Source organism: Coenobita brevimanus, chromosome 101, assembly GCF_032717465.1.
Source record: "Coenobita brevimanus isolate Jiangsu-jjx chromosome 101, ASM3271746v2, whole genome shotgun sequence".
Taxonomy (NCBI): Eukaryota; Metazoa; Arthropoda; class Malacostraca; order Decapoda; family Coenobitidae; genus Coenobita; species Coenobita brevimanus.
In genome coordinates, this window is record NC_137054.1 from 597905 (window position 1) to 620127 (window position 22223).

At 40.3% G+C, this 22223-nt stretch overlaps 1 protein-coding gene across 1 annotated transcript in view; it reads left to right on the forward strand.

Moving 5' to 3' along the window:
• Positions 1 to 8124, forward strand: part of LOC145414872 (mannose-6-phosphate isomerase-like) — a 114891-nt gene extending 106767 nt beyond the window's left edge. The window contains exon 7 of the mRNA XM_080284292.1: positions 7885 to 8124. Coding sequence (XP_080140418.1) covers positions 7885 to 8124 — 240 coding nt within the window. The remainder of the gene's footprint in view (positions 1 to 7884) is intronic.
• Positions 8125 to 22223: the final 14099 nt, after the last annotated feature.

Genomic DNA, 22223 nt, shown 5'->3' on the forward strand with positions numbered 1-22223 from the left:
GGTGAATTGCTGAAGCATTGGGGAGAGATATAAGTAGAATGGGTATGGAAAATAGGCAGATTGGCCTGAGAGGAAGGTAGAGTCCTGGAGGATTGGAAGTTAGGTATAATTTTGGTGGTAGGTGGGGGCATTCACCATCCACTCACTTGATGTAGTGCTGCTTTCGGGTGCCTGCCCTTTCCTCGCTTTCTTCATTCCTTCCTCTTCTGTCTTTCTTTCCTTCATTCTTTCATCTTCCTTCTGTCCATGGGTGACTCTTCACTGAGTGACAAGCCAAATTGTTTCCTGTACACCAGGAAACCATTTGTCACTTTGGATGGTAACCATATAACCAAATTATGGTGCCTGGTTGTGTAGTGGGTAAATTAGGGTGCTCCAGTCAGATTGAGCTGATGCAAGTTTATATCCCGAAGGAGTGGTTTAGGTCTGTTGCTCATATAATGCCACATAGGGATGAGTGAGACTGGTCACTCTCAGCTTAAGTGTCAGGACCAACTTGCCTAGCCCTGGGCTCCCACGCTCCTCATGGGGCATCGCTGGATTAGACGATGAATAAATGAATGACAAAGGAAAAGGAGAAAAAGAAGTGTGTGGTATTTTTAGGGGCATTTGTCACCTCAGTGTAATAGGCAAAGTATATGAGAGGATAGGCAAAGTATATGAGAGGATACTAATTGACAGAATTAGGGAAATAACAGAGGAATTAGTTGGAGAAGAACAAGTAGGTTTTAGGAAGGGAAGAGGTTGTGTAGATCAGATGTTCATCTTTAGGTCTTCTGTGGAAAAGTTTGTAGAGAAGGGAAGGAAGTTTTATGTGGCCTTCATAGATTTGGAAAAAGCATGTGACAGAGAGGATAGACAAGGAATGTGGAAAATATTAAGAATATATAGAATTAATGGGAAGTTGTTGAATGCCATGAAGTGTATGTTTCAGGGTGCCAAGGCTGCAGTGCGTGTGGATAGTGAACTGAGTGAATCTTTCTATTTGAAGGTTGGATTGAAACAGAAATGTATCATGTCTCCATAGTTGTTCAGTCTGTACATGGATGTGGTTGTAAAAGAGATACATGGTAGTGTAGTGGATGTTGGAGTGGGCCTAATGAGAGAGGGCAGCATTTGGAAACTTCCTGTGTTGTTGTTTGCAGATGCTAGTGTATTTTTAAATGAAGACAAAGAGGAACTGCAAGGCTTGGTGAATGAGTTTGGGAGAGTGTGTAAGAAATGGAATCTAAAGATGAATGTAGGAAAGAGTAGTTATGGTCTTCGAGAGAAGTGAAGTCTCTGAATGTACAGTGAGGTTGGCTGATGAGGAAATGGAAAATGTAAGTGAATTTAAGTACATGGGTAGTGTGATGAGTAAGGATGGAAGCTTGGAGGATGAAATGCTTGAAAAGGTGCAGCAAAGAAGAAAGATTGCTGGTTCTTTGAAAGCAGTAATAAATAGGGAAGTGAGCATGGAAGTAAACAATCCACAGCATGATAGTATTGTGATACCAACCGTAAGGTTTGGAAGCGAAGTTTGGAGCTTGTTGGAAGGACACAAGTCAAAATTGAGAGCAGTGGAAGTGAGGTATTTGAGAGGAGCATATGGAGTTACATGGAGAGAGAGCCTGACAAATGAAGAAATGAAGGAGCACTTTGGTATGGATGTGGGTATGATAGAAAGCATTAGGAGAAATACATTGAGGTGGTTTGGCCATGTGAAGAGGAGGGAGAGTGAGAGACTGACGAGGAGAGTGTATGTGAGTGAGGTGGAGGAGGGGGGGAAGAGGAAGGGGGAGGCCAAGGATGAGATGGAGGGATGGAGTGGAGAGGTATATGAGAGAACGATGTATGAGTACGGGGGAGGGCAGTGAAATGGCAGGGAACAGAGCGACATGGAGGCAATTTGTTTATGGTCACCTCTTGATATTAAGGCATCTGGCAGTAGATAGATCAAGAGACTGTAACAGATTACATCCTTTAAATGCAAGAAGTGTCCAATGGCCCCAGCGTTTTCCGGTACTTCCAGGTGATTTTTTCCATATATTGGATGGCATTATGCACAACAATTTGTAACAGGGTCCTCAAATTGTTTATTAAAGTCGATATCCAGTCTAGTGGGATACAGTAAAGTGGGGGTTTACTGCATTGTTCATTATGAACATCAATCTTTGTACTGGCAATCCTTGTATTATCTGAAAATTAAGATTTTTGTAAATTCAAGCCTTTAACTTCTTGTGAAGAGCCTCATACATTTGCATGAAAGGAACTGCCTTGTGTGTGAGAAATGGCCTCGATGAGTTTACCACATGACACTACTTCTGCAGCTTAAGAGCCTAGCTTCCTCCATCTGTTGTAAGCTAATATTTGAAATGAACATAAATCATATTGAAGGAGTTGATTGCAACACAGTACAGTCTCCATATAACATGAGGTTATGCAGGACCTCGTGCTGAGTCAAATTCATGCTAAAACATGACATATATGTATGTGTAAAATAGAGGGCTAGGTTCTGGGAGCCTCATGTTTTTAAAAATATACTATATACTGTATATAACTATAGGTTATTACAAATATGTCTGCCTTAACACACCTGAGGCAGTGTGTTTGCATATGCTCACGCTGACTGGCTACATCAGTGCATCCCAACCTTACTGAGAAGTTTTACTCCCCCAATACTCCCCATAATTTTACCCACCAAGGACTGCCACTAAGCCTAACCTTGAAAGCCCTCAATACCAACCAGACAAAAACTTCTAACCTAATCAACATATGAAAAATCACCAAAATCACCCCCCAGCATCACACATATATTGCCAGGAATTACTAACAGTGCGCTGTCTTTTTAAAAATGTGGTGTGAAACTATTTTTGAAAGTATCATAAGTCATAAAGAACAAAGGAAAACCTATACTGTACTGAAATTGTCAGCACTGAGTGATTGCGTACAACCTCTCCGATAAATAATAGAGAGCCAAAGTCACCAGCCACCTTACCAGCAATCACACAGAATGTAATTGCTGATCCTTTTCCCAAAATCGTAAATGAACCTGAATGCAGTATACCTGTAGTACTTACCCAGTGAAGACCCATTGAAGGCATCTGACATGTGAGGATTTAAAAAAAAAAACAGGAATATTGTCAGCAGACCATGCAGTGTGGACAAGGCTCTGAACTTCACTGGTGGCACCACCATCTGGGGAGGAACACCAAATTCACTGTTCAGCGGCATACGTTTTCTTACCCTCTTGCCAGGAGCAGTGCCCACCTAGGTGGCAGGGGTGAGTTCCATCAAGGTGTTCTGAGAGTTGAGACCAATTATAGAAGACTCCATGACGTGCCCTACACCTGGTCGTCATATTCCATAATCAACACAGGATCACTGCAGTATCACAGCAATACAGTGAACTGTGATAGCACAAAAACAATGATGGGTTAAGCACCCGAAACCAAGATGATGAGGGACACAGTAGGGAGGCACATGTCTAATGACCAGATCTAGCCAGCATTTCAGAGGGGGTCTTCAGGTAATCAGTCGCACCATGATAATTGCCACCACAGCCAACACAAACTTATGGGAGACCCTGCAATTTTCTATGACAGGACCAACTGCCTTGACAAGCCCTCTGTCAATGGAAACACCTCCTTGGCTTTGGCACATACTGTAGGTCTTAACCTGAAGATGGTAGAAAACTGCTTCGAGGACACTGGGCAATGTCAGCTGATCAAATGTCAATATCAAAGGTGCTGTGTCTGTCAAGATCCTGTTTACTTCTTGATCCTCTCAACTTTCATCACTCCCAGGTTTGCCAGCCACTCCAGGAGATCATCTTCTGAGTATCTAAGGAAATTCTTGGAGAAGACTACTCTACTCCCTGGGTCTGGTTCAAGGTGGCATGACGGGTGACCCCCACTTCTTTGGAAGTCAAATTTTTGATGACCTGGACCCAAGTGCATTCATCAGCATCCCTGACTTCAACAAACAGAGACCCATCGGCCTGCAGGACAATCTTTGGGAATGACCCACAAGCTTTCACCAGGTCATGGTAGACTTAAAAAAAAAATTAATCTCTAAAAGAAGTACCATCAGCCATCTTCAAGACATGGTATTTCTCTTAGTCATCTGGCCCAGAGATATGAGGAATCATCTCTGTGGTATAATTGAAAAGTTTTCTTAGAGAGCTTGGTGTTTTTCCCACGAGAACTCCTCTTACCCTTACTTCTGGTAGCCCGATACAGTTCAAGCATTACTATGTTCAGCACAATAGTAGGAGTGCCCTATGAGCACTCCATAACCCCCTGAGCATGAGGGAGAACCGACAGCTCCTGGGATGGGGAAGTGTCATTTGAGGATCCATTAGACTTGCAAGGTTTGTGAACAGGACATTCAGGACCCCTGGAGTGGCCAGGGTTGGCAGAAAGAGAAATGTATCCAGTAGATGACTCATGGGCCTGGCCATATGGCATACAAGGATCAGTATTTGAGGGGATTCTGCCATATAATAAGAAGAGATTTCACTCCCCCCTCACACCTCTACCCACCATGGAGTCCAACAATAGCAGGTGAAACTACTGGTCACAGAACACCTGACTTCCCCAGGGGTGGTGGAAGTGTATACATGAGTAACCACCATACAACCAGATGGCAGCTCTTGACCAGAAAAATATCAGGCCATATGGTGTCCACCTGACCCTAACCAAAAGATGACCATCCGACTGGCTTGGTTGGGTCTTGCCAAGTCACCCATTCTGGTCAGACCAGGCAGTTAGAGGCATGTTGCCAGCCTCAGGATGCATCATTTGGCATTGCTCAGTCACCAGTCAACCTGTCTCTTTAGCATCACGGGATCCCATGCATGGCAAACATGTTGGGAGGCAACATCCCTGCCCAAAGATGACCTGGGCAGGGGGACATCATCACCACTAGTTGACCTCCTTACTTGGTGATCAGAGGGTAGCAATTGGTCCACGGGATCAGTGGATATCAGTTCTAATGAGGCAGCTGGATGACCAAAATAGGGGAGCCCACCGACCATGCATCAAGCCCCACCACCACCATTACAAGGTAGCTGCTCTTTTGTTGGGACATACCCAGCAAATGTATAATGAGACCTGACTGTACTGTATGAGCCAGAATGAAGAATGAAATATGTCCTTGAGCACAAGAAGTTAATGGAGATTTTTTCAAGCCCTCCTCAGACTGAGGATGTCTCTTCCAACAGTCTGTATGTTGCCATATTCCTTAATCCTTTTAGGGATGGCCACAAACAAATTGACTCCACATCACCCTGTCCTTTGCCATTTGGCTGTTCTTCCTCAAGCTCACACACCCCTCTCTCACATATCTCTCCACTCCATCCCTCCATCCCATCCATGGTCCCCTCCTCCTTTCCCCCTCCACCTCACTCTCATGCATTCTTCTAGTCAGTCTGTCATTCTCCATCCTCCTCATTTGGCCAAACCATCTCAGAGTATTTCTCTTAACAATTTCATTCACATCTACAGTACATCAACACCACAATACTCATTTACCTTCTCATGTGTCCGCTTCTCTCCATATTTAACTCCACGTGCTCTTCTCAGATAACTCATTTTTACTGCTGTTCCTCTTGATTTGCATCCTTCCAACAGGTTCCAGTCATCACTTTGGTACGGTAAGTTAATGTGAGGATCACCATACTGTCATGCAGTGACCTTAGTGTGCTCACTTCCCTATTCCTTATCATTGCTTTCAGTGAACCAGCAGTGTTTCCACCATGTCTCTTTCTACAGTTAATGAAATTATGTAACACTAGGCAGAATAGAATGCAAAAGATGTCCTAAAGCTGATTAGGCAGAAGGAAATATGCTCATAATTTTCTTAAATAGTCTTCCGGAGCAAGATGAATCTTCACCAAAGTTAGCCCATTTCAGGATGGCTCTTCTGTTTTCTCTGCACTGGAGTCAGTTGGATCAGTTGGCTATATGAGGTCTGTCCAAAAGGAAACTGAACTTTTTAAACAGCACATCAACTAGCTGGTGTAGCGTGACCACAAAAGGATAGTGGTCTAGCAGTGACTTTGAGCTTTAGTGTAATGCTAGCTGCAGCACACCACACACATAGTCATCGAGATACACACGCATGAATGAACATGTTTAATGATCATGGCAGTTTGTTGCAAGTTAAACAGTGAAGGATCTTAAAGAGCAGTGTGTTTGTGTGATATTCTGTTTCAGATTGGGAAAAGCTTTTACAGAAACTTTTCAGGTGTTGCAACAGGCTTATGCGAAGGATTATTTGAGCTATACACAATGTCAAGTGGCTCCAGGAGTTTGAATCAGGACAAACATCCATCGAAGATGATCTGGTTGACCTTCCACATCAAAAGACAATGATCACATTGAGAAAATGCATGCTGGGATCTGTGAAAATCATCACCTGACTGTTCATGAAGTTTCTGTAGAAGTAGGCTTCTGTAAAAGCCCATACCACATGATTTTAACCGAAAAACTGAAGATGCATCGTGTTGCCGCAAAATTGGTGCAGCGTCTGATGACAGTTGAGCAAAAAGAGAACCGTGTCACGGTCAGTCAGGAGCTGTTTGATTGTTCAAATGCTGATGAAAACTTTCAGAAAAATATAACAGGTGATGAAACATGGGTGTATGGTTACAATGTCGAAACAAAGAGGTAGTCATCACAGTGGATTGGAACGTCATTACCACAGCAAAAAAAAACATGTCACCACAATTTTAAAAAAAAAAGTCAGAGTTGCACAAAAAAAAATTTTTTTTTTTTTTATTTTTTTTTTTATTTTTTTTTTTTTCCTGGAAGGGTATTGTTTATCATGAGTTTGTAAAAGTACAGAGTTTCACAAATGTTAAGTTTTTTTTTTTTTTTTTTTTTTTTTTTTTTTTTTTTTTTTAAGGGTATTGTTTATCATGAGTTTGTTCCATTTGGTCAGACAGTCAAAAAAGAGTTTTACTTAGCCATCCTGAAGTATTTGAGGGAGGTACTGCAAAGGAAGAGGCCCGAGGTGTGGACAAACAAAAACTGGATGCTGCACCAAGGCAGTGCACCTTCTCATGCATCACTCCTTAACCATGACTTTTGGGCACAGCACGAGATGACTGTCATCCCCCAGCTGCCCTACGCTCTAGATTTGCCCCCTCCCCCCTTTTTTTCCATAGTACATATTTCATTCCGTCCATCCACCCATCATCCAATCCCATGTTGCCCTATAAGGAACGAGGCAAGTTGGTCCTGATATTTAAGATGAGAGTGACCAGCTTCACTCATCCCTGAGTGGCATTACGTGAGCAATAAACCCTAACTACCCCTTGGATATAAACCTTCACCGGCTCAGTCCCATTGGATCGCTATAATTACCCACTAAACCATCAGGTGTCATAATTTGGTTATATGGTTACCACCTAGCATAGTAAATGGTTTCCTAGTGTACAGGAAACCATTTGGCTTGACATTCAGTGTAGAGTCACCCATAGGCAGAAGAAAGAAGTTTTTTTTTTTTTTTTTTTTTTTTTTTTTTTTCCCCATCTGCCTGAAGTTGAAATCCACCCTAAAAGGTCACTCGTTTCAGACGATAGAAGAGATTAAAAAAAAATTCACCAAGTGCACCAAACACACGCTCACTGAAGTACGTGTACCTCAATGACTTAGTGACGTGGCATGATGCGGCAAGTGTTAGATCAAAGCTCAAAGTCGCCGCTACACAGCAATCCTGTTGTAATCACACTCTGCCAACTATTTGGTGCGCTGTTTAAGATGTTCAGTTTCTTTCTGGACTGACCCGTTTCGACCATATATTCTCAAGGTACCCTTATATCTTCATGTCAATAAATGTACAGGTATTGTATATTAGCTACATAAAATAACCCCTCATTTCTTACCTGTCTCACTACAGGTTCCCACCGGAGTGGAACAGTACACCTTGAGACCTGTAGAATCTGCCAGCATACTCCTTGTGGTGGAGGGTGGAGCAGGTGTTGCTGAGGCTAGTCCTAGTGCACCAGGAGATGCCCCCTCACCACCTTCAACACTCCAGCGAGGTTCAGTACTCTTCTTAGCTGCTGGCCAGTCTCTAACACTCAGGCCACACTCAGATTCACAACTGCTTGCCTTTCGGGCCCTGTGTGTACTGTAAGATTAGTCTTGTTTGTTTACAGTACAGTATATGCAAGTTTATAAGTAACTGGTTTGTGTACTGGATTTAATAGCTGATCATTTTAGGTTAGTTCCCCTCCTTCTCTGTTAATATGCTTTTTCTTTGTATGTGAACACTTTTGTCATATAGTAGTTTGTAAAGTATTGTGTACACTACTGAGTCTAGCTCCTCTAAAGTTTTCCTGGTTAATTTGGTAGGAAGTGCATTTTGTTTGTAATTACAGTATTCATCATATATGTTTGTTCCCCTTTATCATATTTTTAGATGGTTGATTAGCTGTTTGGGTTCTTAATAGGTTGTAGTGGGGCCATCCTTTTATTTATTTATATAAAGTACATTTTTAGCTAAAACTGACTATGGTAGAGCTGCAGTATATTGCAAAATTAACCACGCGGATGGCTGTGTATACGTATGTTTATTCTGGAAGACAAGTTCTTAGTTAAGCAAATTCTGCAATGACAAGTTCTTTGCAAAACAAATTGCCTAAAGTTGATGTAAACTACACAACTGTAAATCATTATATTGAATGCAACAAGTATGTGCATTGTAGAAAATGTTGCCAGTTATTATTGTCCTGTGCAGCTGTTTGTAGATATACTGTAGTATGTTTTTGCCCATTATGAACTATTATTTTTTTATCATTTGTTTGCATTCAGAATAAGTAAGGCAAATTATATACTCATGTTTTTTTTATAATATTGATGTAAAAATATACTGCAATGCCTTGCAAGACTGTATTGTACTGTAGTATACTGTACTTGGTACATTTTGTAGTTTGAATTGTATAGATGTAGTTGTTGTGTCTTAGGTTGGATAACATCATTTCATCTAAGTTAACAGTGTTTGTGAAAACTGAGCTGCCATGGTCAAATTTGGACATATATATCAAAAACTGGGCTTTACCAATCAAATTATTGGCTCAGCAGTGTTTTTTTTTTTATTATTATTATTTTTTTTTTTAATGGGGAGAGTTGTGCACTTGTATATTTGCAGTTACGCTAATATCACTAGGATCACTTCTGTTGGGTGTTGGTAAGCTTAAGTGCTGGTTGTTATGTAGTTCTGATAACTAGCAGTATTGTTTTATATATATATATATATATATATATATATATATATATACCCACTGCAAAAAGTTTTGTTTTATATATATATATATACCCACTGCAAAAAGTTTTGTTTTATATATATATATATATATATATATATATATATATATATATATATATATATATATACATATATATATATATATTATAATTACCCATTGCAAAAAGTTTTGCAGCACTCATCCCTCAGAAATAGGGTCAGAGTTTTGAATTATATTTTGAATCTTCCTACCTCTGAAATTCACCTGTCATTATTAATTGTACTTGGTGACTCTCCTAATTCCGTTGTCACATTCTGCCTGCCACAAGCCTTCAGTACTCATGGAGCTCCTATTATAGGAGAGCATGTGCATTATTTTTCCCAGTTCTTGCTGTAGATGCCTGGGAAGAGCATGTTACATGAGGAAAAGGTCAGAGTCATCACTTCACCAAAGAAAACTTCCCAGTTGAAGAAACTATAAGTGCAGCACTGTAGACTGAAGGCTGCATTAACCCCTAAATACCGAAGCACATCAATGTACATGTTGACCACTTTAGCCCTCTCAGCCGAATCACATCAATATAGCGCGCCTTGTAAAAAACTGCCTGCACATTGCTCTGCCCCGATTGTGACATATCCCTTCAAGCCAGTGAGAACTAACCCCTCCGGCCTTGGGTTGGGCGATCCAGCCACCCTGGGGGCAGGGGGAGGGTCACCCCTCCCTCTCGGCCCACCCATTGCCTGAATGTTTCGTCATCTGTCACGTAATAACCCTCTCTGATGACCCTCCCACCCCTCTGTACGCCCCAATAGGAAGTTGTTAGTCGAAGTTTACTCCTTCCCCAACCACGAGGCCCATTCCATCCCCCTCCAGCCCCCCCACCTTCCCCTCTACCTTGTATACCCCTACCTACCCTACCCCCTCCCTCCCTTTCGGCCCCTTACTACGGTACCCTCCTACCCCCAATAAACCATCGTATGATAGCGAGCATGCAGCTTGGCTTGCTCTTCCCCCCCCTCCACACCTCCCCTCCTCCATTCCCCCCACCTCAAAAACATGTACATATGCTTTATATGTATTGCCTCGATTTTTTTTTTTTTTTTTTTTTTTTTTTTTTTTTTTCCTGTCATTTCGTACCTGAACATAATAAATGCCTCTCTGTATACTATTCTGTACATGCAAATATGTGGAATTACAGGTATCTGAGCCCCAGCCCCCCCACCACCACCCAGCCCCCTCCCCCCACCACCACCCCTCTCCCCCCACCACCACCCCTCCACCTCGATACATATATTTCTCCCCATACGTGAATTATCTCCCCACACCTGCAAACACACCTGCATGCATGGTTGATATGCTAAATCACATAGATTTGGTTTGTTTCAACTAGCGAAATTGATTGTTACCGTAAGTGATCTTCCAAGGTTCAATGTACTCATTGTGGGCTTTCTCCCTGAACGAATTTTGTCTCCCCACACATACATACACATCTGTTTTCATAGTAGTTGGTCAAGAACAAACTAAAGTGCTCTACTTTGATGAGAAAAGATGGTTTTATCCAACCTCCATACCTACAGACCTTCTCCCCACAGGGTACTTTATCTCCCCAAAAGTAAGCTATCTCCCCACATCCCAAAACACCTGTTCTTGGGCTTGGTGTGACATATGATATTGCAATGACCTATTTCAATAATAGAAATAGTTAGTTATCAAAACTGTGGGAGCTTTCAAAAATTTTGGGGGGTAACTATGTTATCTTTCTTTCAACTTTGACCCTCGATTGTGCAGTAACCATTAGGCCTAGGGGGGTGCTGATTGCGCTGTCATGTGTGTAATTTCTTCCTCTTTAGCCAGAACATATTGATTTTCCCCTTGGTGAAAGTCGAAAAAACACCCCCGAATTGCAGCTCCAGTGGCAGACGAGCCAGGTTGAATTGTGGTATTTAGGGGTTAAGTGGCCTGCCAGTTGTTCAATTCATGCCATTAAATCTATGATCTGGCCGACCACACAAGACTTCTAAGGTCATTGATACTTTTTTGAGGCAAAAATACTCAAGACCCCATCCTGACACTAGCAGAGTTATCCTGGGAATGTATCACACCACATTATTCAGGCGGTGGCTCAGTTGGTAGAGAGGTGGCCTGCAGTCCTACCAGACCCAGGTTCAAATCCCCGCTGGGGCAGGGAACAGTTTAAGGATTTGAATTTAATAAAAAGCAGACTTTACTGATCTACCAGAAGACTCACCGACATGTCGTAAAAATACCCCCGCTAATACCAATACACCAGTCCTGTATGAGACAGCCCTAGCATGTATTCAATATGGACAGTGGGTGTTAGTGCCAAAATGGTGACATGTAGAGGCCTATGGTATGTAGGAGGACTACTGGGCTTTGGGAGCAGGCTGTGAAGCCTGTGCCCGGAGTCAAACACATTATATATACAGTATATTAAAAAAAAAAAAAAAAAAAAAAAATCTTCCCCCAAAGAGAGATGAACTGAACTTTTGCCATGGTGCCAGAAAAATTGCACAGGCTTATCTTGAATTTGTCCACAAATACTGCCCTTGAACACCAGATCAATGGTCATGTCATGTGGTGCGAAGAGAGCTCATTCCAGTTTGCCAAGGTGATTGGTGCTAGGGGAAGACTTCCATGGAGTCAGCAGGTACAGCCATCGGTACACCAGGAAACTATGAAACATCAAAACCTTTTTATGATCTAGAGCTCTTTTAGCGGTGTTATGAAGAGAAGTAGCTCATATTTTTTTTCCTACAGTATGTTACAGAGAACAGTGATTGGTATTTACAGGTGCTAGAACAGCATTTTCAGAGTTATGCTATTCATGGTTGTGGTTTCTTTATGCAGGATGGTGCACCTTGTCACTGGACAAAAAATGCTCAAGTGTGTAAGCAAGAGCAATATTTATGATACATAATGGCCACAGAGCAGCAGCAGCCAGGAACAGATTCCAGTTGAAAATGCTTGGTCATACATGAAACAGAACGTTAATTCTCGGGATACCTCATATGTGCCCCACCCAACAGAAACCATCAAGAAGATGTGGATGCAAGACTAAATTGTGGAATACTTTCAGAGTCTGATTCCATGTCAAATGGCCATATGCAGGAAATCTATTTATCAGTGCCTTATTTTTTTTCCTCACACCATAAAATAATTGTATGGCACAAAATATAGGAAGTATTGCAAAACTTTTTGCAGTATATTTGTACAGTAAAACCTCGATGTAACGAATTTCAATAGACCGGAATTCGCCTTTATTGGAATCAAGGAGCCACCGGACTAAATTCTTACACGGTATATTGGAAAAAGTCCAATAAAGCCAGAAGCAGTCCTGACTGCCTGGCCACTTCAGCTATGTTCATAACAATAAGGTAAATAAAAGGCATGTTTATCGGTGTACAGTACAGTATTATCATATATATATATAAGTATTATACCATTTGATTATTGTCGTGATTGTATGGTACAGTACAGTACTGCAGTGGTTGCAAAAACAGTTTAAAAACTAGTGGTGCAATCCAGACTAATGTCTGATATGTCGGAAAAAGTCTGGTTAGCAGGGGGAAGTCCGGATATCACTTTTATCGGAATTTAATTTTTTCAGAATCGCTTGGACCCCAATTAGTCCGTTATAGTGAGGTTTTACTGTATGGGTATGGATATGTATATATATATATATATATATATATATATATATATATATGTGTGTGTGTGTTACATAAAGAGAGTTATCATATATACACATAATAGACATCTCGATCACATCAGTTATAGTCTGTCAAGTGATACCGACTGTGATGTTAAGAAATTATTCAAATACTATATGTAATTTAGCTACTTTTTATAATTGTTTGTGTTACTGTAAGTGCAGTTGTGTAGGAAGTAGGATGGAGCTCACCAAAATTTAAACTTTTATATATAAAAAGCTATAATCATTATAACCAAAGTTATTTCTTAATACTGTACCTGTAAATACTTCACATGGTGTATAGGGGTGCACTTATCTAATTTACAAGTAAGGCTGAAGAAACCAGGTCCATCATAAGCACACATGGTTGATTATTGTTATACTGTATATTATTTCACACACACACACACACACACACACACTGAGGGACTCGAATTTCCAGGATTTGATAGAAACACTAATATCATGGATCTGGTTAAGACATTGATAATGAGGATTAGTGAACTTGAAAAGAAAGTGGAGAATTTAGTGTTAAAGGACGTGTCTGAGGATACGGAGATACAGAGTCTGATCCAGTCCAGTGAGACGGCGAATGAGGAAATCAGAAATTTGAAGCAAGAAAATATTGAATTGAGGAGGAAACTAGAAGAGAGTACTAATAAAACAGAGAATGAATAGTGTATTAGAAGAACATAAGGCAAAGTGGGCACATATAGAAGAAGAACAGAAAGAAGTGGTCAGCTTATGAGAAATCATCCAGGAAGAAAGGGAAATGAACAAGAAAAAGATGGAAGAAAATGTAGTGAAAATACTGAAGAAAAAAGAGAAAATAGTGAGAGAAACTGTAGAAAGGAACAGATGTGTGGTAATATTTGGAAACAGGGAGGAGCAAGAAAAGGTTAGATTCGTGAGACTCGAGAGAGACACGAACCTGGTGAAAGGTATATTAGGCAAAATTGACCCCGAAGGAGACAAGTGGGTAAAAGAAATTGAGGAAGTAAGGAGGATTGGGCATTATAAGAAAGGGGAAACAAGACCAATGAAAGACAAGTTGACATCAGAAAGTTAAGTAAATGATATACTCAAAATGACCTGGAAATTAAGCACAGAGGCAGGGATGGAAAATACTGTATTATAATATGAAAAGATTTGAATGAAGAAGAGAGAGAAGTTTTAAAATCATTGAAGGATCAAGTAAAGGAAAAAAATGATAAGAGGACAGAGGAAGAATGTAATACTTTTTTTTGAAGAGTAATGGATATGAAAGTAAGGAAGTGGTATATAAGGAAATAGAAGCAAAGGAAACTAAGGGGGATAGCTGTGAAAGATCAGAAATTGAGGAAGTGTTACTGACAGAGAGAAGGAGAGATGAAGGTATAAAAAGCATCAAAAATAGTTTAAAGGTGATATACACTAATATTGATGGTTTAATATCGGCAAAGCTTGAAATTAATGATTTCTTGAGAGAACATGAACCTGATGTCATATGCTTTGTAGAGACCAAATTAAGAGAGGATATTGATGTTCATTTGGGAGATGGTAAATACAATCTGTGGAGAAGAGACCGAAAAGAAAAAATGGGAGGAGGAGTGATGATAGCAGTGAAGAACAACATAAATGTAGATACTGTGGAAATGGGAGAAGGCAGGGCTGAAGTAATATATATGAAATTAGAAACTGGAGAGAAAATCAAGTGAGATATGGCGGTAGTGTATGTTCCCCCTAAGACGAGAGCATGGAATGATGACGAATACCAGGAGATGTTGTCAGATATGGCTAGCTGTTTACAAAAAAAAATTGAGAAAAGCAATAATATAATTTTGGTGGGTGACTTTAACTGTAAAGAGGTGAACTGGGAAGAATGGGACTCAGGAGGCAGCAAGGACTTGTGGGGCACTATGTTATTAAATATAATAATGAATAATGCGATGACGCAATGGGTCAAAGAAGAGACATGGTTCCGAGGTGAGGACACACAAGCAAGGTTAGATTTACCGTTTATCAAAGAACCCGATGTACTAGAACCATTGAAATATTTCTGTCCTATAGGAAAAAGTGATCATGTTGTCATTGTATTCCAGATGATAATAGGGAACGTCGAGCCAAGAGATGAGCTTCATAGACAGGGAAGATACAACTTTGGGAAAGCTAATTTCACAGGACTGAGAAAATTTTTTGAAAATGCGGATTGGAGAAAATTCAGAGAAACAAGGGAGATACAAAGGAAGGGGGATATCTTTCTAGACCTCTATAATTTGGGAGTGGAAAAATTTGTACCAAGAGTAAGAGGGAAAGAAAACAGGAAAAAGGAGTGGTTTAATAGAAGGTGTATGATAGCAAAAAAAGAGAGAGATAAGGTGTGGAACAACTGGAGAAAGAGAGGCAACACCAGAACAAAGGAAGAATATAAAAGAACTAGAAATGAATACACAAGAATACGTAGAGAAGAAGAAAGGAATTTTGAAAAAGGTATAATAGACAAATGCAAGGATGAACCCAAACTGTTAGATTTGTTAATGGCAAACTGAAACAAAAGGAAGGAATCACCAAATTGAAAGTTAAAGGAGAGGTCTATAAAGATGCAGCAATGCAAGCTGAAATAATGAACAAATGTTTCCAATCAGTTTTCACTAATGAAAAAGAGTTTGTGGAAAGGGAAGGAGTGACTAGAAATGTACCGGTGATAAAAGATATAAAAGTGTAGGTACAGGAAGTGTACAAATTATTGGAAACCCAAAATGTAAGGAAAGCCCCAGGACCTGATGGAATTTCTAATTGGGTACTGAAGGAATGCAGAGAACAATTGGCAGATAAAATTCACAGTTTAATCATTTTTTTTCTGGAAGAGGGGAAAGTACCAAAAGAATGGAAGAGGGCAAATGTGGTACCAATTTATAAGGGAGGAAACAGGGAAGAACCCCTGAATTATAGACCAGTGTCTCTAACCAGCATGGTCGCAAAATTGTGCGAGAGAATCCTTAAAGACAGATGGATAAAATATCTAGAAGAGATGAATATTTTGGCCGAATGTCAGTTTGGATTCAGAAGTGGAAGGTCATGTGTTTCTTACTTGTTGAGCTTTTACTCAAGAGCAATTCACGTGGTGCAGGAGAGAGATGGTTGGGTGGATTGTGTGTACTTAGACTTAGAGAAGGCCTTTGACAAGGTACCTCATAAGAGACTAATGTGGAAACTAGAATATATAGGAGGACTGAAGGGGAAACTCCTGGAATGGATGAGAGACTTTTTGAGAGACAGACAAATGAGGACAGTAATAAAGGATAGTATGTCTGGATGGAGGGAAGTAACAAGTGGAGTCCCCCAAGGCTCGGTGTTGGTGCCAGTAATGTTTCTGATTTACATAAATGATATGGTAGATGGAGTGAACAGTTATGCAAGTCTGTTTGCGGATGATGTAAAGATGTTGAGGAAGGTAGAGGTTGAGGAGGATTGTACAATGCTCCAGGAGGATCTGGATAGGATACATGATTGGAGCTGGATGTGGGAAATGAAATTTAATGTAAAGAAATGTAAAATATTGGAAATGGGTAAAAGTACCAGGAGGCCATCACTGAATTATTTGTTGGGTAATGAATTAATCACAAAAATGAGAGAAGAGAAAGACTTGGAAGTGGTGGTCCAAGATAGTTTGTCACCTGAAAAGCACATTAACAAGATAGTTAGAGAGACATATAAACTCCTGACTAACATAAGAGTAGCATTCCATTGTATGAATGAGGAGATGATGAAAAAATTGATTGTGGCCATGATCTGCCCCAGGTTAGAATATGCAGCAGTAGTATGGTCCCCACACAAAAAGAAAGAGATAAACAAGATTGAGAGAATACAAAGAACAGCAACCAAAATGGTCCCCAGTCTGGCAGACCTGTCATACAGAGAGAGGCTGGAAAAGCTGGATTTGCCTCCCTTAGAGGAAAGGAGAAAGAGGGGAGACATGATTGCAGTGTTCAGGACCATGGTGGGAGTAGATGACCGAGAAGATCTGTTTTTATGGGATAAGAGAGCAACAAGAGGACACGGAATGAAACTGAAAAAGTCAAGCTGCTTGAAGGATATCAAGAAATATAGCTTTCCTTACAGAAGTATAGATTTATGGAATAGCCTGGACAAAGAGATCGTCCAGTCTAAAAACTTAAACGAGTTTAAAGCTAAATTTGACTTACTGAGAAACAGAGATGGGAACCCACGAGCATAGCATATTTCGTGTGTATCTCAATTTGGTATATTGGGTAAATACATAAGTACTTGGAACAGCTTAGACAAAAAGGTGGTGCAGGAGAAAAACATTCATGTTTGTAAAAGCAAACTAGATAAATGTGGATATGGAGACAGGACAACACGAGCGTCGCTTAATTCCTGTATACGACAAATAGGTAAATACAAATAGGTAAATACACACACATACACACGTCAACAGCAGAAGAGCTTCATGTTGATCATGGGGAAATAACGCTAAACCAGTGGCGAAAAGGAGGCCTGCCTATTGTGATTATGTGAATTGAGTGCATTACTGGTGGTCCCATCTAAATTTAGTAAAGATTAAGCCAGAGGAATCGGTCAAATATGAGTACAACACAGTGGCATTTTAAATCTTCATATGTACAGTTATGCAGATTGGCGGAAGGCAATACAGTACAGGTATATCCCGGTTTAACAAAGCAATTGGTTAAGTAAAAACCCATCGTTAGGAGGGGTATTGTACCTTGGGGTAGATTTAACTTGTAAATTATAGGGATGCATTTTTGGGTCTTGGATTTCCCCCCAACCAAGTCCTGAACCCACCCAAATGAGTCGAAAAACAAGTTTAAAGCCAATCTAAATGGAATCTAAATGGCCTAACAACTGTAAAAGAAGCTAACCTAAGCCTAACACCTGGAAATAACTCCCTAAACCCAACAAATGAAATCTGAAAATCATCAAATATAACTCTGGAAAAGATCATACTTAGTAAACTGTACTAAAAAATGACAGTGTTCACCCCACCTATGACTAAAACAACATCAGTCTAAGCCTAAAAACAGTTTATAAATCAACCCAAACACACAATTTTAGTTTAAAATATCATCAAAATTGGTTTAAAAAAATAAAAACCCATAATTAAACTGGGGTTTGGCCATTGTTAGGCGGATTATGGTGGTATTGCTACCCCCATCATTAAGCTGGGGTATCACAATTAGGGATATCGTATATTGAGGTATACCTGTAGTTCATTGTTTACATCCAGTGCAAGTGAATTCACGGGACTCTCCAATGAAGACCTGAGCAATGGGAACAGTAAACTGAACCTAACATGTGGAGAAAGTGGCATAGAGGAATGCCTGGGAATTACAACAGGTATGGGCAGTAATTAGAGAGGTACAGGAAAGGAAATAACAGCAGGAGAGGGAGATTATGGTGTTGAAAAATGAATTAGAGAGCATCTGCTCATGCAGTGCTGACTGAGAGAGTGAGGTAACAGAGTTAAAAGTGAGCAATGAATCAGCCACGAATGAAATAAAACAGCTCAAGAGGGAAAATAAGAGGTTTGAAGAGGAAAGGGACAGGATGAAAATTAAACTTGTCAAGTATGAATAAGAAAAAGAATGCGTGATGAACACATCAGGGAAATCAAGGAAGAGCACAAGGGGTGGAAGAAAATGCAGGAGGATTGAAAAATAAATCTAAAGGAGGTTTGAGAATAGCAGAGAAGGGAAAACCAAGAAAAGGTGGAGAAGGAGGAGGTTAAAGTACTGAAAAGTAGAGAATCTCTAGTCAGGGATGTAGCAGATAAGAAAAGTTTGTGATAATTTCAGGATTGAAAGAAAAACTTCTGCCAATAAGATAAGAGTGAGAGAAGAACTTTTGCTTTAATGCCAGATGCCTTAATCTCATAAGGAGTGGCCACAAACAAATTGCCTCCACGTCACCCTGTCCCTCACCATTTCACTGCCGTGCACGCAGCTCACACACCCCTCTCACATATACTTCTCCACTCCATCCCTCCATCTAATCCTTGGCCTCCCCCTCCCTCATCCTCCTTCCACCTCACTTGCATACACTCTCCTCATTAGTCTCTTGCTCTCCATCCTCTCCACATGGCCAAACCACATCAGTGTATTTCTTCTAATGCTTTCTATCACATCCACATGCACAACACAATGCTCCTTCATTTCCTAATTTGTCAGTGTATCTCTCCATATAACTCCACATGTTCCTTTCAAGTAATTTATTTCCACAGCTCTCACGCTTCACTTGTGTCCTTCCAAGAAGGTCCAAGCTTCTCTTCCATACATTAGAGTTGGTATCACAATACTGTCATGCAGCGACTTTATTACTTCCATGCTCACTTCCCTGTTCCTTATAACTGCTTTCAGAGAACAAGCAACCTGTCCTCCTTCTTATACTTTTTCAAGCACTTCACCCTCCAAACTTCCATCCTTGCTTAACACTGCCGAAATACTTAAATGCAATCACATTTTCCATTTCCTCATCATCCAACCTCACTGTACATCCAGTGACTTCATTTCTCACAGAGACCATAACTTTACTCTTCCCTACATTCACCTCTAGATTCTGTTTCTTACACACTCTTCCAAACTCATTCACCAAGCCTTGCAGTTCCCCTTCATCTTCACTTAACCCCTTCGTTACACATTCCCTCTTCCCTCCCCCGCTCAGCTACCTCCCCTGCCAAACCGAATTTCCCCCAGGCGTGGGTCTTTCGTGGGGTAGTATTTATTTGATCATTATATCATTTCTATTTGCTTTATATTATTTATTTTGTATTGGTAAGTAGATATTGACCACGAGATGTGTTTATGATATGTTAAAATAATGTACATGACAATATTACATGTCTCTCCAACCGATTTAGTAAACATACAATATACAGATAAATAAAGTAGATAGAGCTATAAATCAATGAATAGGGAGGAGAATAATGATTGTATTATTTACCTTGTAAGTATGAAAAAGATCCATGAAGAATGAGGTAGGAGGCAGGCAGGTCAAAAGTAGGTGGGGGGTGGGGTGATGCGCTTTAAGGCTAAACTTATACCGGAATCAGTATCACTTTCCCCACTATTATTGCTCACTTCACCGTCATTCTCGGGCATATACTCCTCACCAAAGTCACTCACAGTTGTCAGATTGTGTTTCGTTATCGTCAGACACTTCTAAGTCACTATCCAAGTCAGATTCATTGCTGTAGGATGCCATGGCACTGAAGTAAATCCAAATACACTGATGTGCGGCTGCTTGAAAAACACTACGGCGTGTTCCCACACACTTTCCCCTAGTACCACCACTGTTGCTAAGCTAGCAAGAGTCCCCTTACCAGGAAGCATTATCTGGCTGTATTATATCACGTGTTATAGGGCATTATATATACCAGATTCAAAATATATAGGGTACAATGACCTATACAACATATCTGAGTGATTTTCATAAAACTGTGCCTCATGGCAGGGGCATATGGGAGGAGAGTGTGGCATCAGTGACGGAGTTGCCATATGTCATCACACATGAGATCACAAAGCACCCAAACCGAGGAAGAGGAAGCCAAATAGGCCCCTATAATGATCGTGAGTACCCTAGTACTCATGATCGTATTCGGTTCCGCTGCCAAAATTTCATTTTGAGGACAGGGTGCACATTTAAAAAATTCAGTAAAGAAGGGGTTAACAGTGCAGTACCATCTGCAAACAGTTCAGGGAGTTTCCAAATGTTGCCCTCACTCATTAGAGTTACTCCTTCCTTTGTTCTGTTGTTACCTCTCTTTCTCAAATTGTTCCACGCCTTATCTCTCTCTTTTTTTTTGCTATCATACACCTTCTATTAAACCACTCCTTTTTCCTGTTTTCTTTCCCTCTTACTCTTGGTACAAATTTTTCCACTCCCAAATTATAGAGGTCTAGAAAGATATCCCACTTCCTCTGTATCTCCCTTGTTTCTCTGAATTTTCTCCAATCCGCATTTTCAAAAAAGTTTCTCAGTCCTGTAAAATTTGCTTTCCCAAAGTTGTATCTTCCCTGTCTATGAAGCTCGTCTCTTGGCTCGACGTTCCCTATTAACATCTGGAACTCAGTGACCACATGATCACTTTTTCCTAAAGGACAGAGATATTTCAATGGTTCTAGTACATCGGGTTCTTTGATAAACGGTAAATCTAACCTTGCTTGTGTGTCCTCACCTCGGAACCATGTCTCTTCTTTGACCCATTGCGTCATCGCATTATTCATTATTATATTTAATAACATAGTGCCCCACAAGTCCTTGCTGCCTCCTGAGTCCCATTCTTCCCAGTTCACCTCTTTACAGTTAAAGTCACCCACCAAAATTATATTATTGCTTTTCTCAATTTTTTTTTGTAAACAGCTAGCCATATCTGACAACATCTCCTGGTATTCGTCATCATTCCATGCTCTCGTCTTAGGGGGAACATACACTACCGCCATATCTCACTTGATTTTCTCTCCAGTTTCTAATTTCATATATATTACTTCAGCCCTGCCTTCTCCCATTTCCACAGTATCTACATTTATGTTGTTCTTCACTGCTATCATCACTCCTCCTCCCATTTTTTCTTTTCGGTCTCTTCTCCACAGATTGTATTTACCATCTCCCAAATGAACATCAATATCCTCTCTTAATTTGGTCTCTACAAAGCATATGACATCAGGTTCATGTTTTCTCAAGAAATCATTAATTTCAAGCTTTGCCGATATTAAACCATCAATATTAGTGTATATCACCTTTAAACTATTTTTGATGCTTTTTATACCTTCATCTCTCCTTCTCTCTGTCATTAACACTTCCTCAATTTCTGATTTTTCACAGCTATCCCCCTTAGTTTCCTTTGCTTCTATTTCCTTATATACCGCTTCCTTACTTTCATATCCATTACTCTCTCAAAAAAAGTATTACATTCTTCCTCTGTCCTCTTATCATTTTTTCCTTTACTTCTTCCTTCAATGATTTTAAAGCTTCTCTTTCTTCTTCATTCAAATCTTTTCTTATTATAATATTTTCAATCCCTGCCTCTTTGCTTAATTTCCAGGTCACTTTAAGTATATCATTTATTACACTTTCTGCTGACAACTTGACTCTCATTGGTCTTGTTTCCCCCTTCTTATAAGGCCCTATTCTCCTTACTTCTTCAATTTCTTTTACCCACTTGTCTCCTCCGGGATCAATCTTGCCTAATATTCCTCTTACCAGGTTCGTGTCTTTCTCGAGTCTCACAGATCTAACTGTCTCTTCCTCCTCCCTGTTTCC